General features: G+C 36.9%; 1 protein-coding gene across 1 annotated transcript in view; it reads left to right on the top strand.

Moving 5' to 3' along the window:
• Positions 1-7832: 7832 nt before the first annotated feature.
• The window catches only part of LOC107700106 (periodic tryptophan protein 2 homolog), a 21532-nt gene continuing 13864 nt past the window's right edge, over positions 7833-15500 (top strand). Inside the window, exons 1-14 of the mRNA XM_016501635.1 lie at positions 7833-7965; positions 8176-8288; positions 8464-8558; positions 9979-10078; positions 10185-10328; positions 11266-11401; positions 11531-11802; positions 11958-12101; positions 12416-12486; positions 12572-12708; positions 12781-12929; positions 13659-13806; positions 14090-14240; positions 14354-14534. Of these exons, the coding sequence (XP_016357121.1) occupies positions 7948-7965; positions 8176-8288; positions 8464-8558; positions 9979-10078; positions 10185-10328; positions 11266-11401; positions 11531-11802; positions 11958-12101; positions 12416-12486; positions 12572-12708; positions 12781-12929; positions 13659-13806; positions 14090-14240; positions 14354-14534 (1859 nt within the window). The 5' untranslated portion in view covers positions 7833-7947. The remainder of the gene's footprint in view (positions 7966-8175; positions 8289-8463; positions 8559-9978; positions 10079-10184; positions 10329-11265; positions 11402-11530; positions 11803-11957; positions 12102-12415; positions 12487-12571; positions 12709-12780; positions 12930-13658; positions 13807-14089; positions 14241-14353; positions 14535-15500) is intronic.

The following is a 15500-nucleotide window of genomic DNA, read 5'->3' as shown; positions in this document are numbered from 1 at the left end:
ACAAATTCATCATATTTTTTAAGTAAATCAAGCAGAAATGTTTTATCAGTGTGAGAGAAGCAGACATACACTCTTGGCCTGTAGTTTTGTGACTCCATAATGGGAGAGTCTCTCACCACAGGACTGGCTTTGAGTCTGTCAAAGCAATATTATTGATTAGTGCTCTTGACACTCACTGCATCAGTTCATACATTAGTGTCCATTCCACAGCTGCTGCACTGATTTATGTTCGGCTTGCAGAACTTAAGAAAGAACACTGTTTGTGATGTACTGTATCAGCATCGATCTTACATCCTCACACATCACTACAGTATACTACCTCAAAGCTCTCTGTGCCTCTCCCATTTTTGGAAATGTCAGCTGCTTGGCTGGCACATGGTATTAAAAACACACAGAAAAATGATGTCATTATGACAACAATGACTGGCTGATATGTCACTACAAGGACAAGCACAATCCCAAACCCTTGCAAGTTTAATGTTGTGATGAAACAGAAGTAGCATCAGATCTTTTCATCCATATAGTGACGTATATCTATAAGTATAATGGATTATTGAAAAAGAGGGTGGGACTTGGTTTTATATTCATTGGTTGTCGATTGGACGTCTAGATTGGACATTAAGAAGTGCTGCATAGGTCACTAGAAAAAAGACTGACATTTTACTGGAAGATCCGGTTATGGTGTCATGTGGTCAAAATAAATAAATAAATAAAAAATAGAAAATCAAACTTACTCACAAATTGTTCACAATAAGATCTATAATACACATGTAGAATGTAGCGGTACATTTTTTGAAAGGCTCCATAACAATATACCAAAACCTCTCCTATAATGTAAGGAAATATTTGTGATATGTTGTTTGCAAAAATGGTTTAATTCCTGACAGTCTTTTTACCCCTAGAATGGTTTAGTTGTGTCATCTACCAGTGGATTACAATGTATATATGTAATTTTTTTATCACTAAACCGCAAGGTTTTTCTATATACACTTTAAGAATAGTCTGTAAAAACATGGCCCAGTGCACTGTGTTAGTATGAATGGATTTTCTGTATTGATTGTAGCTGTATTTTAAATTACGCATTGAGTTATATTTGCTTTAGTTTTGAAGGCAATGTCCATAAGCTTAATGGAAAAGTTACTGGTCATTTCTTTCAAGGACTTTCAAAGTTTTTCTCTGTTACACATAAAAACATACATGTGTAGTACACCAATACACTAACTAGCCAATTACTGAGCAAAGCATCTTGGCTGTGGTTGTGGTCGTTATTGCACATATTTTAGGTTGTGTCTCTTGCTCAAAAGGGAGGCTATAGCAAGCAGAACAAAATAAACCACAGGAATGATACTGAGTGAGGTTATGCAACACAGCAGTGCAAATGTCATATTATTCTATTAATTGTATGATTTGTGTAAAAGAACATTGCAATTTTCTGTAGTGTTTCTAGATCAGATGATGAAAAATCCAATAGGACATGAATGTTGCTCAAATATGGAATATTTAATCATGCCTCCAACTACTACAGACTGTATTGGTGTCTTGCTGTTCACAAGCATAGCACTTTGCAATACTAAAATTGCAACCATTGTTAGGACTCTCACAATATACTAGACAAGCACATGAATCAGGCAGTTAAATAGAAGAATATGAGTGGGAGACTATTATATTTCATATCTGAGATGATTCAATTTCTTTGAATTCCCACAAAGAAAAGGTAAAGTGACACCAAACATATAGACTCAAAGCAAATCTATTTTAATTACAATGCTGATACTTTCTCATGTAAGTCTGGTTACTGTGGAAACAGCAGTGCAGGCCTCTGTTTACCTCGGCTAATATTGGAAACAACTGTGATCAACAGATGGAACACAGCAGTGATTGGATATATTACTAGTCTCATAATGGCTGTTGAAGATACATTATGGAGCCAACTTAACCACTTATATATTTTACCTTATTCTAATTAATAAGATTTATCTACCATGCAACTGTTAATTTGCCTATTTAAAATTCTGCTCATTTAAAATAATGTGAAGGTTTAAAATAATCCCCTTGGAGGTCCCTCTCCAGTGCACTCTTCATTAAGTCATCCAGCATCCCAAAGGCTCAACTTCATTTGTCTGTCTGAGCCAAGCACTGAGACATGAAAGATCACTGAACCACAATTGTATGTGCAACGGCTTGTGAAAAGCTAAATGGCCTCCCATTGGCTTCAGTGGGCCAGTCAGGCTGCAGGTTTCTGCTGAGGTCACACAGTGGGGCAGCTTTGAGATGGTGCCTCAACAGATGTCAGTAACATTAAGGCAGACGGTTAGGAGAGAGTAGGCTTGATGCTGGGTTCCACATGAAAGGACTTTAGGTCTCAATTAATGATATGGATACATATGCAGTTTAGGTTAGCAGTCATGCTTTCTTGGAAGGTGCTTGTGTAATCACACTTTTTGGTAACACTTTATTTTAATGGTCCCTTTTGAACATTCTGTTGACAATAAATAACTTTGCACCAACATATCTACTAACTCTCCTTAGAGTAGCATATTAGTAGACTGTCTGCTTGAAATCTGCTAGCTCTTTATTATGATGGCCTCCCAACAGGCATTCTACTCACTATAAGTAACTTTGCAAGTACATGTCAACTTAACCTTACCATGCAGTCTTCAAATACTCTAACATTCTAATGAGAGTTAGTAGACATGATATACAAAAACAGTCCTTTATGCCATTTGTTACTGCAAACTGGTATTTCTTAAATTATTTTAATTTAATCATCAAAATCATGAACACTGGTTTATAGCACAACTAGATTTTTTTTACCGTTTACTGCACTATTCTTCCTCTAGTTATTTACCTATGCAGCAAATAAATCAGAAGTCTTGCACATTCACAGAAAATAGCCTACTTCTGCATTGCAAAATAAGTTGGAAAGTGCAACATTTTTTCAGCGGCGTTAGCTCCAGAAGTGTTTTTCCCATTCATTTTTCTCATGGGGATTTTAAAAAAGTCTTCATTAGGAGTTTTAAGCCATGAACCAAACCAACCAGCTATGAGGAGAATCACAACATAATAAACTTTGAACTTTGATTTGAATCAGACGAAAAGACAATATTGCTTATATAGTAGTTTGAGAGGTGACTGAGGTTGCATCTGAAATTTCATGCTTCCCTACTATATATACCAGGTACAAAAAAATAAATAAAAACCTGTATGTGAAAAGAGTAGTATGTCCAAATTCACATTATTCATTAAACAATAGGCAAAAAGTACCCAGATGACTTACTACTTCCAGCAAGATTCTGAAGTACATCTGATGAACACTTTACAACACGGGAGTGAATTTGTAAATGACGGTAAAGCGACACAACTGATGCTGGTAGGTCACATGTCAATGACAACATGACAAATGTAGTATGTCCGGATTACATTCATACTACACACATTCACATACTTTTTAATGGTCGCAAGTAATTACTCATTCAAGTACCTACTCAGAGAGTATGCTATTTTGGATGTAGCCAGACTATATTATGTCATTTTTATTATGCGATATTACATCACACATCACACGTTCTTGGGAGTGGATGGGCACTAAAGTGTTCAAACAATGCATATTGATGGCTTTAACAAAAGCATATACCATGAATTAACAACCTCTGAGACCAACTTCATAGTAGGTCTGTCTTTAAAAGTTTGGAAGTTCAACATCAATTCCACTATATGGAGAAAATTAATGGCACGTTTACTTAAAGAATCCAACTGTTACACTATAAATTACAAACAGCAGCTTCTTAAACAAAGCCTACTTAGGCTTTGTACTATAATGTACTATAAGTTATGTAACAGAAGCCCTGAGGAACTAGCCATTACTATACTCTGCTCAAACTGCTATTGACAGAGTCTGTGCCATGTCTGAATGTGCACTTCATTTAAGCATCAGCCTTTGGCAATTCTTGTTTTTATGAGGACAGGAATGCTTTTTTTATCCTTGTATATGACATGATATGTAACTGATTGGCTAGAATTATCTAATATGTAGCCCAAAGCTGTTTTCATTTTTGATTAAGATCTTAGAGGGAATTAATACAATGGCAGAGCATGGAGAGAGAGAGAGAGAGAGAGAGAGAGAGAGGGGGGGGGGGGGGGGGGGGGGGGGGTGGTTAGAAAGAGAATGAGCAAGAATTACAGATGCAGAAGATCTTTATGAATTTATCTGCTTGTGATGTCACTGACATATAATGGACACAAACACAGAATCTTCTAGCCCATCACTTCCAACCAGTGCCTTTCCTGAGAGATTAATACAGTATTAAGTGTAAATGACTTAACACCAATCCACTTACAAGGACACATGCTAAAATCCTGCTTGGTCAGTGTGCCCAACACAGTTCTACTGTAGAGAAAAATCACCAGAGAATGAGTTGCTTGTTCTATCAAGGAAGTTGTGGCCATTTTAATTTCACATTGAGAGGAAACACTGTGCCCACTGTCCTCTTTAATTACATGCATACTTAGGCTGTCCATGAAGACAGAGTTTGGAGAGTAACGATAGTAATAACTGTTATGGTGTATTAACAGGTCTAAATATTATTTGTGAAAGCTGATTGTGGTTACTCTATTTCAGATAGAGCTAAAATGGTTTCATTTTGGATTGGGATTTGACAGATCTACTGTACTGTATGCGCAGTACCTGAGATTTGCTTTATACCTATTGACATATGGAATCTGTGTCACCATGCTAATGTAATTAGGGTTCAGAGGAGACTCTAATCCATGGTGCAAGAGGCATTTTCAGAAATCCCCACAATAGATCATGATGGCAAGCTAATTGCATGGTCAGTGAACAAAGGGTGACATATTTACACAATGTTAGTATCCTCAGTTAAATTAATCTATTTTCAGATCTTGCATAAGTGCAGTTGACAACAAATTAAGACTAAACACAAGAAAATCTTGATAACAATTTTTTTTTATTACAACAGTTTCAGTTTTCCATTATTGATAAATGGTTTGTGGCATTATAACATGGTTGCTGAGGTTTATTCCTTTTACAAAACCAAAGAAAAAAAAATTGATCTACAGCTGAAAGCGATCACATTGAATTTACATTTTGAAAGGTGATAACCGCCATACAACAAGACAACCAAGACAGGGTGCAACACAAAGCTACCCCGAAACCACATCAATAAAAAGGGCACAATCAATTAAAATACAACACCTGGTCCTTAAAAGTGTTTTCACATCTAGACTGAATTTGCTTTTTTTCCTCTTCCTCTTCCTTGCCAATAAAAAAAAAAAAGCATTTCACTGAAGCAGCACTAACAAGAATGTGTTAATCATTACTGACATAAAAACCAAAGATTGTGCAGTGTATCCTAAAATTTGAAAAAAATAAAAATAAAAAATACGATGCCATAACTCTGCGAGCTGGTCACTTGTCAACACAAAGCCACGCCTCAGTCGGATGATGAAAATTTGGGAATATCCGCTAGGCCACGCCCCCTTGTCCTATGGTAACAGTCGAAACCAATGCAAAACAGCCCACCAGATGAATCCATGCCACATTCTTCTGGAATTAGAGCATTCTGTTCTTCTCATCGCTGGACTGGACAAGGGAGGCGGTCCGGATGCATCTAGGTGTTGCTAGAGGGGTCGGCTCATCCCATCTGACAGTGATGCAGCTTTAGATTCTTTTTTTTTTTCTGTTTCATATTTTCTTTTTTGACATTTTGGTTACAAAGTTATACTGCTAAAAGAAGTGAATGAAAAGAAGGCAATGCAGGGAAGGGGGTGTGCACAGTGCATGATGGCAGCTTGTGTCTTCACGAGGCCGCCTGCTTCTCCTGGTCAATGGCTGTGGACAAAGAAGAAAGAGTAGATTCACTCCGATTCTGTGTAAATGTCATTTGATAGCATTCTAGGAGAAAATTACAAATTTTGACCTAAGGCCACAGATACCACAGCTTACTGTAGTTATGTAATACCAGCCAGAAAAAAAGTACAGTTTTGTGCTGTAATTCTTACTTTCTTTAGATGGCAGTGGGTTTTTCTCCTGAGTCTCAGTCTTCTTCAGTTTGCTTTTGTCAAAGCTGGTGACCTCATCAAGGTTTGGTTTGTCAGACATGATTGGTTGTCTGCTCAAGGAACAAAAGAGAATACAAATGTAACTTCGTTTCCACGAAGTGGAAGGTTGCTTCTCTGAAACACCAGAGGCAATGAAGCTGTAGAAACCTATTGTTCATTTTGAGGAGATTTACATCACATCCCGCTGATGTTCCTGACACTGCCACACAGAACTGAACAAAACCGCACCCTTTCTGAATGGCGTCTGAGGCAGCAAAAATTGAATATTTACATAACAAGAGCAGTTCCCACGCTGAGGTTACAACATGAATGATTAAATGCAACAGGAATTATGTTTTATTTATTTATTTTTTCTAAGGTTAAAATCCTACATACTTTTGCTCTTGATTCCATTTCTTTCGTGTGTACGGTCAGGCAAAGCATTCAGACTGTCTTTAGCAAAATGTGATTGCATTCAGAAAAACCACCGCCCTGTACTGCTTTATCACCCACAGCACACAATGCTGCCGTTTCTTTCAACGCCCTCTTCACCAATCACACGTTATAACCATAGACTGTATAAGCCAACTGTGCTTTTGATACAAGGCAGCAAATGTGCCAAATGACATAATGAGTCACATCCTTATTAATGCATTTGCAGCACAAAGAGGCTTAACAAAGGAAAATAGGTTAACCGCCTTGATCGCCTAAAGGTATCGACTTTAAAGCAACATTTGTATATTCGTTCTTACTATTTGTAACATTCTGGAGATTTTTGAATACACCGCGTTTTCAAATGCAAAGACATATGCTTTGTTTTCCACAATTATTTGGAAAAGAAAAGATTTCACGTTCAATAAAAATAGTGATATGTCGGGTTTGCATTATTGCCAATCGTTAACACGGTACCAATAGCATTATTTCATATGCGTAGCTCTAAAACACATACCTTTGTAGACGGATTAGTTTGTAGCCTTTAGCTGAATTACGTCGCAGTACTGTGGCGCGCCAATGCGCAAGCATGAAATATATAGAGGGAGATATGCTAATCAAACGCTGACGTCACTTCTCTGTTCTCTTGGAGGACAGAACAGGGATCAGGTAATAGGAATTTAATATTATCCAAATTATTCGTTTTAATCAGAGACACTCACAAACCGAAAGACAGAAGTGATATGGTTTATGACAACGAGATCGATTCATCTTTTTGTTTCTTTATTTCTTTTTTGAGTTTTACGTTGAAATTATTTGATTTTGATTTGTGCCAAGACACCATCTGGTGGACATGACTGTAACTTTTCATTTCAAGCACAAACTTTATTTATTTATTTATTTAGCAGAGAGCAACATAACAGCTCGCGTTAGATATGTGTATACGTGTTTTTTTAATAAATAAAAAGGTAACGTTAGTTGCTTAAAATTTAAATTATGCATTTAGTAGACGCTTTTATCCAAAGCAACTTACAGTGCATTCAGGCTACACATTTTTTTATCAGTATGTGTGTTTCCTTGGAATTGAACCCACGAGTTTTGCGCCGGTAATGCAATGCTCTACCACTGAGCCACAGAAACATTAACGTAAGAACATAACATAAGAAGCTTAACATCTATAAATGATAAATTAAACCATATTAAGAGTGAAATAAATTCCATATTCAATGTAAACATTACGTCTCTTTATCTCCGCCGTCTACTTATTGTCACTATATTTTATATTTCGCAATAACTTCTGGGAGACTTTTATGTGCCGATGCTGGGTGCTTTTAGTTTGGTATTGACCCGGAAGTATTTTTGAACCCATGTGCGTTCATGTATTTAGAAGTTGTTACGTTCAGAACGATGGATTTGTGATGTTTAATGGATAATTTGTAATATAACATCCCAGAAAACATGAAGTTTGCATACAAGGTATTACAGACACTATTTTACTATTGATGTTCTTCTCGTGAATAATTGTATTGCTTTTTTATTAGACAGTTGTGTGATATTTTGCCTGCATGGTTATTTTGACGAGAAATATTTTTAAACAAACATAAATAAAGCAGAATGTTTGTCTTAAATCAGACTGTATGTCTGACGGTGAAAATTGTAATTCAAAGTGTTCGCGTTTTCTTCTAGTTTTCCAACTTATTAGGGGCATTTTATCGCCATGGGAACCTGTGTTTCTCTAAAGATGGAAATTCTGTCATCAGTCCTGTTGGCAACCGCATCTCCGTCTTTGATTTGAAAAAGTGAGTCCTTTTCATAATAACACTGATTTCATTGCCAGACTAACTGCGTTTGTAAGCTGAAAATGCTATCTCATTAGCGAGTGAAAGTTATACTGTTTTCAACTGAGGAAATTTTGTATTTCTGTAAGTTATACTGTTTTCAACTGAGGAAATTTTGTATTTTGTATTTCTTCAGTAACAAATCAGAAACCTTACCAGTGTCCACCACAAAGAACATCAGCTGTTTGGGAATCAATCCAGATGGGAATCTTGCCATACTTATTGATGAAGGTATGGAAAAGTCCATCATTTTTCCTGTCATAATCATAAGCAGTATTAAAAACGTGAAGACACTTTTGAAAATAATTCCATCTAATTTAAACTAGGGCTGCACGATTAATCGCATGCGATATTTAACGCGCATCTTGTCAGAAAGCCGGTTCTGTAATCAGCGGTAAATCTCCATCACCTGCGGGCTTTCACATTGAGCAGCATTAACTACACAGAGCCGTTGTTCACTGACGAGCTGCGCTAAACCACGTTCATATTCGCGCGATTTTTTGCGCTGCTCATCAGTGAACAACGGCTCTGTGTAGTTAATGCTGCTCAATGTGAAAGCACGCAGGTGATGGAGATTTACCGCTGATTACAGAACCGGCTTTACTGATAAGATGCGCGTTAAATATCGCATGCGATTAATCGTGCAGCCCTAATTTAAACCCAAGAGTTAACAGTGTAAGGATTATATCACAAAAAAAAAAATAATAATAATAATCATTCTGTAAGTGGAATAATGATTTATTACGAGTTCTCACCAACAGTAACATTTCAAGCTATATGGCTCTTCATTAGACAATACAAATATTCAAAAGTAGGCCCATAAACAGGTCTTTTTATGTGATTTTTTTTAGCTCCCTCATTAAGTTTTTTGCCTGCTGGATGTGCACACTTTTTGTTTGATTTTTGCTAATGAAGTTACAGTTGTTTCTGTTACAGTTACAGTTTCCACACCTTTTCTGTTAGCAAATTTGTGACACTTGCCATCTAAAATTATTTATACAGAAGGTCAGATTTCCTTGCTTCCAGTGAAGCACGCTTTGCTGTGTTAAGATGACACTATTTCCTTCTGTATAGCTGCTTTATAGCTGAATAGAATTTTGCAACATCGACACTTCAGTTAATGAGCTGAATCAAATTAACACTAAACTGAAAAATGACTATTGTTTTTTAGAGCTGCTTTGCAGCAGAATCTGAATCGTTTCCATAGCTGAGTTTCCAAAATTAATACTGCTGTTTTCCTGTTTATCACTGCGAAGCTGCTGCTTTGAATCAGTCTGTATTGTATACAGCATATATAAATAAAGATGACTTGACTTTAAACTTTGGAATATGCTGGATAGCATGGATCCTCAGTTTTTTCACAAAACTGCAGGTGTGAAGTGCTGCTCAAGTAAATGCTACTTGATGGAAAAGGGATATTTTGAATTTAAAGCTAATATTTTAATTAAGCTTTCAATGCAATATGTTATGCTAATGATATCATCTGTAAAGGAAAAAACAATATAATGAATGAGAACATATAAGCATTTTAAAAGTGTAGTTTTAAACCTCACTGTTTAAGTTGGGAAAAAAATATGGTTTTACAGGTTGTTGGTTAGTTTTTTTGCTGAGAGAGTTTTGTGTTTAACACCGTTTGAGTAATGTGTTTCAGATGGAGCGGCCGTACTGGTCAGCTTGGTCACTCGGGCAGTACTTCACCATCATCACTTCCACAGTCCTGTGCACAGTGTGTCCTTCTCCCCTGATGGAAAGTTAGTTATTACACACAGCACTTACTAACTTTATAATGTGATTTTATGCATGAGCAGCTCTTAGTTATTAAATTTTCCCTGGTCGTGTTCCTTCGTTTTTTTAAAGGAAGTTTGTGATAACAAAGGAAAATGTGGCTCTAATGTATCATGCACCTGGAAGAAACCGAGAGTTTAATGGATTTGCATTAGACAAGAGTTATTATGGACCATTTGATGAGACAACATGTATCGACTGGACAGATGATTCCAAGTACGTAACAGCTTTGTTCTGTATCCTTAAATGTATGAATGCTGCTGCAAAAAGCATTAACTTTTTATTGTGCATTTTATACTTGCTTACTTTATACTATTCTTAAAGGAATAGTTCAGTTCAAAATGTATTCACCCTCAGGCCATCCAAGATGTAGACGAGTTCTTCATGGGAATGGATTTGGAGAAATTTAGCATTACATCATTTGCTCACCAGTGGATCCTTTGCAGTGAATGGGTGCCGTCAGAATGAGAGTCCAAAGAGCTAATAAAAACATCACAATAATCCACATAACTGTACATCATTGCTTCTGGCCAAAATACAAGTCCTTAATCTGTAATAACATTCATTATTGAAAAAGTCCATCCAGTGTTGTCGTCTCATATCACATATTTGTTTAGACCTGTTTTGGTTTGTAAACACTGCTTGATCTGTGCATATTTCTCTCCTGATTCAGATGAGACACCTTTTTCACTGGAGAAAGTAATGTTATGAATAGAGGACTTCTTATTGGAAACAATGGTTTAAAGTTAAAATGTCTTAATGATGGATTTGTTTCTTACAAACGCGTAACTTTTCGCGTCACAAGATGTTAATTCATTGACTGGAGTCATGTTGATTGCTTGTGGATTATTTTGATGTTTTTATCATCTGTTTGAAGTTGAACTCTCATTCATTCTGATAAGCTTAACTGTTCATTTTAGGGATCCTTATAGAGCATTTATAAATATTTGTTTAGTGCATTAACATAAATGAATGTTTATGAGATTTGGTTAATTTTTAGATGCTGGTTTCCCACATGACGCTCTAGCCCTGAGTTTTTTATGAATTACCTTGTGTGTTTGTAATGTAACGAACTGCAAACAGTGCAGGTGGGAATAACTGAATTTTACCACTATGTGACAGATTAAACTCACTCTCCTTTGCTAATAACTAGGTGCTTTGCTGTTGGTAGTAAGGACATGACTACCTGGATCTTTGGAGCTGAGAGATGGGCGAATCTAATCTACTACTCGCTTGGTGGCCATAAGGACATCATAGTGGGCTGTTTCTTTGAGAAGGACAGCTTAGATGTACGTATGTAAAAAAAATGTCTGCTGCATTTGTGTAGCACAGGGGTAAATGTAAAGTTTGTTTTTGCATTGCTGTAATGACCTGTGCTCACATATGCCACATATAAACTGTTTCATTTGTTTTCACAGATGTACACAGTGAGCCAAGAGGGCACTTTGTGTGTATGGGAAAGTGACACTGAGCTCGAGGGCTTACGGAAGGGCCCAAAATATTCTGAGAGAAAGAAGATGGAGGAGGAGAAAAAAAAGAGAGAAGAAGGGGAAGGAAACAATGATGATGATGATGTTGAGGAAATTATAGGGGAGGATGGAGAGACCAGAGGAGATGTGATTAAAGGAAGCACAGATACACCCAAACAAGTGGAAGGCATCAAAAATGTCCGTTATTCACAGAGGAGCAAGTGAGTCTTTTCCCCCTCTAAAACTATCCTTATTTCTTCCATCTGTGGGTCTAATCTTAAGACGTATTCACACCATAATCAGTGTTTTGATTATGAAACATGGCAAATGCTCTCATGTCTCTGTAATAACATTTTAAAACTGTCTTTTATTGCAGACACTATTTTAACAAGGCGGGTGATTTCAACAAGTTGACAGCTGCAGCTTTCCACAAGAAAACACGCATCCTTGTGACAGGTTTCGCATCTGGAGCATTCCACCTGCATGAGCTGCCAGAATTTGACCTCATTCACTCACTCAGGTTTGTCATATATTTCCAGTGAATCCAGGTATTTGCCAAAAATCTCCAGCAGTGCTGGGGAGTCAAGAGCTATTTTTCGTGAATCAGACTGCACTGTTCACAGTGTATTCTATTGTGTGCAGCCCACCAGGACAATTCCACAAAAAGATGTTTTATATAGAGTGAAAGGGGAGTTTTAAGAAATGAAGTTAGCTACATTTTTGCCTATCCCTATCAACCAGAGTATTGTGTATTTTAATGTATCTTCAGTCTTAGTCACAGGTGTTTGTGACTATTGATTATTGAATTGTAATGTAGCATAATATCACATCTAGTATTTCAGATCAGAGGATTTCTACCATTGCTATGAATCCAACTGGTGACTGGATTGGCTTTGGCTGTTCAGGTATTGCTCTCAATCAGTTTGTTCATCAGAGCACAACAGTGTGCTGTCCTTTACTGTAATGCCTTGTTTGTGTCCCGTGTTAAAGGTCTGGGCCAGCTGCTGGTCTGGGAATGGCAGAGTGAGTCCTACGTGTTCAAACAGCAGGGACACTTCAACAACATGAATTCTTTGGCTTATTCACCTGATGGTCAGTATCTTGTTACTGGAGGAGATGATGGGAAGGTAAGTCTTCTACCACTAGGTTTTTGTCGAGGGAATAAATAAGAGAGATACAGTTAAACTGTTGCTTTCCAGGTTAAAGTGTGGAACACCAACAATGGCCTCTGTTTTGTGACGTTCACCGAACACTCCAGCAGTGTCACCAATGTTGCCTTCACCTCCAGTGGCTTTGTGGTGGTCAGCGCCTCGCTAGATGGCACTGTTAGAGCATTTGACCTACACAGGTATCAGCTGGTATCCATTTCCAACTATGTATTCACTGTTGCACAATACTTCATACTTTGGTTTCCTCTGTGACGTTTATGAATTTAGCCCTTATTTTCATATTTTTTTGTGCTTCTCTTATGGCATGTTATTATAGGGATAGTTCATCCAAAAATGTTCATTCTGTCAACTAACCCTCATGTCATTCCAAAGCTATTTGACCTTCACTCATCTTCGGAACACAAATTAAGATATTTTTGATGAAATCGGAGAGCTTTCATGCGTGGTACTGTCGTGAACAGACAGTTTAATCAAAAATATTTTAATTTCTGTTCTGAAGATGAACAAGGTCTTATGGGTTTGGAATGGCATGAGTAATTAATGACAGAATTTTCATTTTTGGTGGAACTATCCCTTTAATATAATATAAATGCGTAAATATAAATGTGATTATTTAATTAATTACTAAATAAATTTTATTTTCAGGTTTGGTTTTGGTCTAAATGAAAACAAAAAAGTTTGCTTGGTTTTGTTATTGATCCTATGTTCAGAACATGAGTGTTGAATTCATTGATTGTGAGTCAAAAAATAGACTGCTCAACTATTTGTACTTGTCACTTACTTGTAGTAAGGGTATCGCTTGTAGAAATATAGCTTGAAGAGAATGTTTCCTAGTATGCACATTCTGCACTGCTGAATACTCTGTTCTCTCTTTATTCTTACTCTCTGTTCTCATTCTGTTTTCTCAGGTACCGGAACTTCCGTACCATGACGTCTCCACGACCGGCTCAGTTCTCCTCTCTGGCAGTGGACAGTAGTGGGGAGTTGGTGTGTGCAGGTTCTCAAGACTCTTTTGAGATCTTCCTATGGTCCATGCAGACTGGAAGACTGCTAGAGGTCAGATACCACCGAATTAGTGTGCTTGTTTCTAACCATGTGATAAGTGCAGTGTGTAATATTCTTGTTTTTTTTTTTTGTATATAATTATCAATATGTCAGTAAACAGTATGGATTGTTGTAAATGGTTGAATACTAGAAATGAAACTTAAAGTTAGACTTAAGATTTGCTTTTTGTCCCAGTGGGTCCATCATTTTCCATTTCAGCCAAGAATAATAATTTCAATGCAAACATAATTTGATATGTAATTGGGTTCTTTGTAACTCTTTACTGCTGGAGCAGGTGCTCAGTGGTCATGAGGGTCCTGTCAGCAACTTGTGCTTCAGTCCAGTCCAGTCTGTGCTTGCCAGTGTGTCATGGGACAAAACAGTCCGGTTGTGGGACATGCTGGACAGCTGGGAGACCAAAGAGACCTTGCGGCTCACCTCTGATGGCAAGTTCACAAAGTGACCGTTTATGTAAAACTGTTTAGAGAGAAATAGAGCAGGTGGTTTCGAAAGAAAAGGATGTGTTATTTAAAGATGTCTGGCACCTGTCTTTATTCAGGACTCGCTGTAACATATCGTCCTGATGGCCAAGAGTTGGCAGTTGCCTCTCTGGATGGTGAGATCACATTCTGGAACCCTCAGACTGGAGGACAGGCTGGCTCTATCGCTGGCCGCCATGACCTGCAGATGGGCCGTAAAGAAACAGAAAAAATCACTGCTAAGCAGTCTGCCAAGGGAAAGTAAGTCACACACAGATAGCTACAAATAATAAAAAAAAGATAAATAAATACATTATATATAATATTTAAATTTGTTTGATGATCTGAAACATTAAAGTGTGACAAACATGCAAAAAAATAAGAAATCAGGAAGGGGGCCAACACTTTTTCACACCAGTGTATATAAACACAAACACATGCATGTATATATTTAAGAAAAAGATGAAAGTGTGTGTATTTATTTATACATATTAAATATGCACATTACACATACATATATAATGTAAACAAAAACTTTTATTTTGGATGCGATTAATCATTTGACAGCACTTTTCAAATGCTGTGTTTAGGCAAAAACTATACTGTCAAATAAAAATAAAGAAAATAAGAATAATCTATCTAACTACAAGAAACAGCACAAATAAATAAAATAAAGTAAAGATACAAATAAAATAAACAGTGATTTTCAGTTTTTTTTAGTTAGGTCTAACAGTTTTCAGGAACAGAAATTGAATCAAGTAATGAAATGTAAAACAGCATTGCATATTTTACTATAAATTAAAGATTAATCTGTATTAAAGTTACAAAAGCTATTCAATCAAGAGCAGTGAGTGATTTCTTTGTTGTTGCTGTTTGATTAATATTAAGAAAGTACTGTAAGAGAATGCACTTATCCAGTGCACTGATACAACAATACTTCAGAGAAAGCTTAATATTTGCGCGCGTTCTGAGGCGCGGGTTTGCGCACTTTGGATGAGCGCACGCACAAAACTTCTCACTGCGCGCGCGAGCGAGCTCGCGTCCTCTGGCTCTTAAATGTTTAAACTGGCAAAGCTTAAAGGGGTCATATGATGCGATTTCAATTTTTCCTTTTTTTTTGGAGTGTTACAATTACAAGCTCTTGGTGCGTAAAGAAGATCTGTGAAGTTGCAAAAGCTAAAGTCTCAAATCCAAAGAGGTATTCTTTATAAAAGTTAAGTCAACCAC

Source organism: Sinocyclocheilus anshuiensis, unplaced genomic scaffold (genome assembly GCF_001515605.1).
Source record: "Sinocyclocheilus anshuiensis isolate Anshui unplaced genomic scaffold, SAMN03320099.WGS_v1.1 scaffold1444, whole genome shotgun sequence".
Taxonomy (NCBI): domain Eukaryota; kingdom Metazoa; phylum Chordata; class Actinopteri; order Cypriniformes; family Cyprinidae; genus Sinocyclocheilus; species Sinocyclocheilus anshuiensis.
The sequence above is the reverse complement of the archived record's forward strand: the minus strand, read 5'-3'. Positions and strand labels throughout refer to the sequence as shown.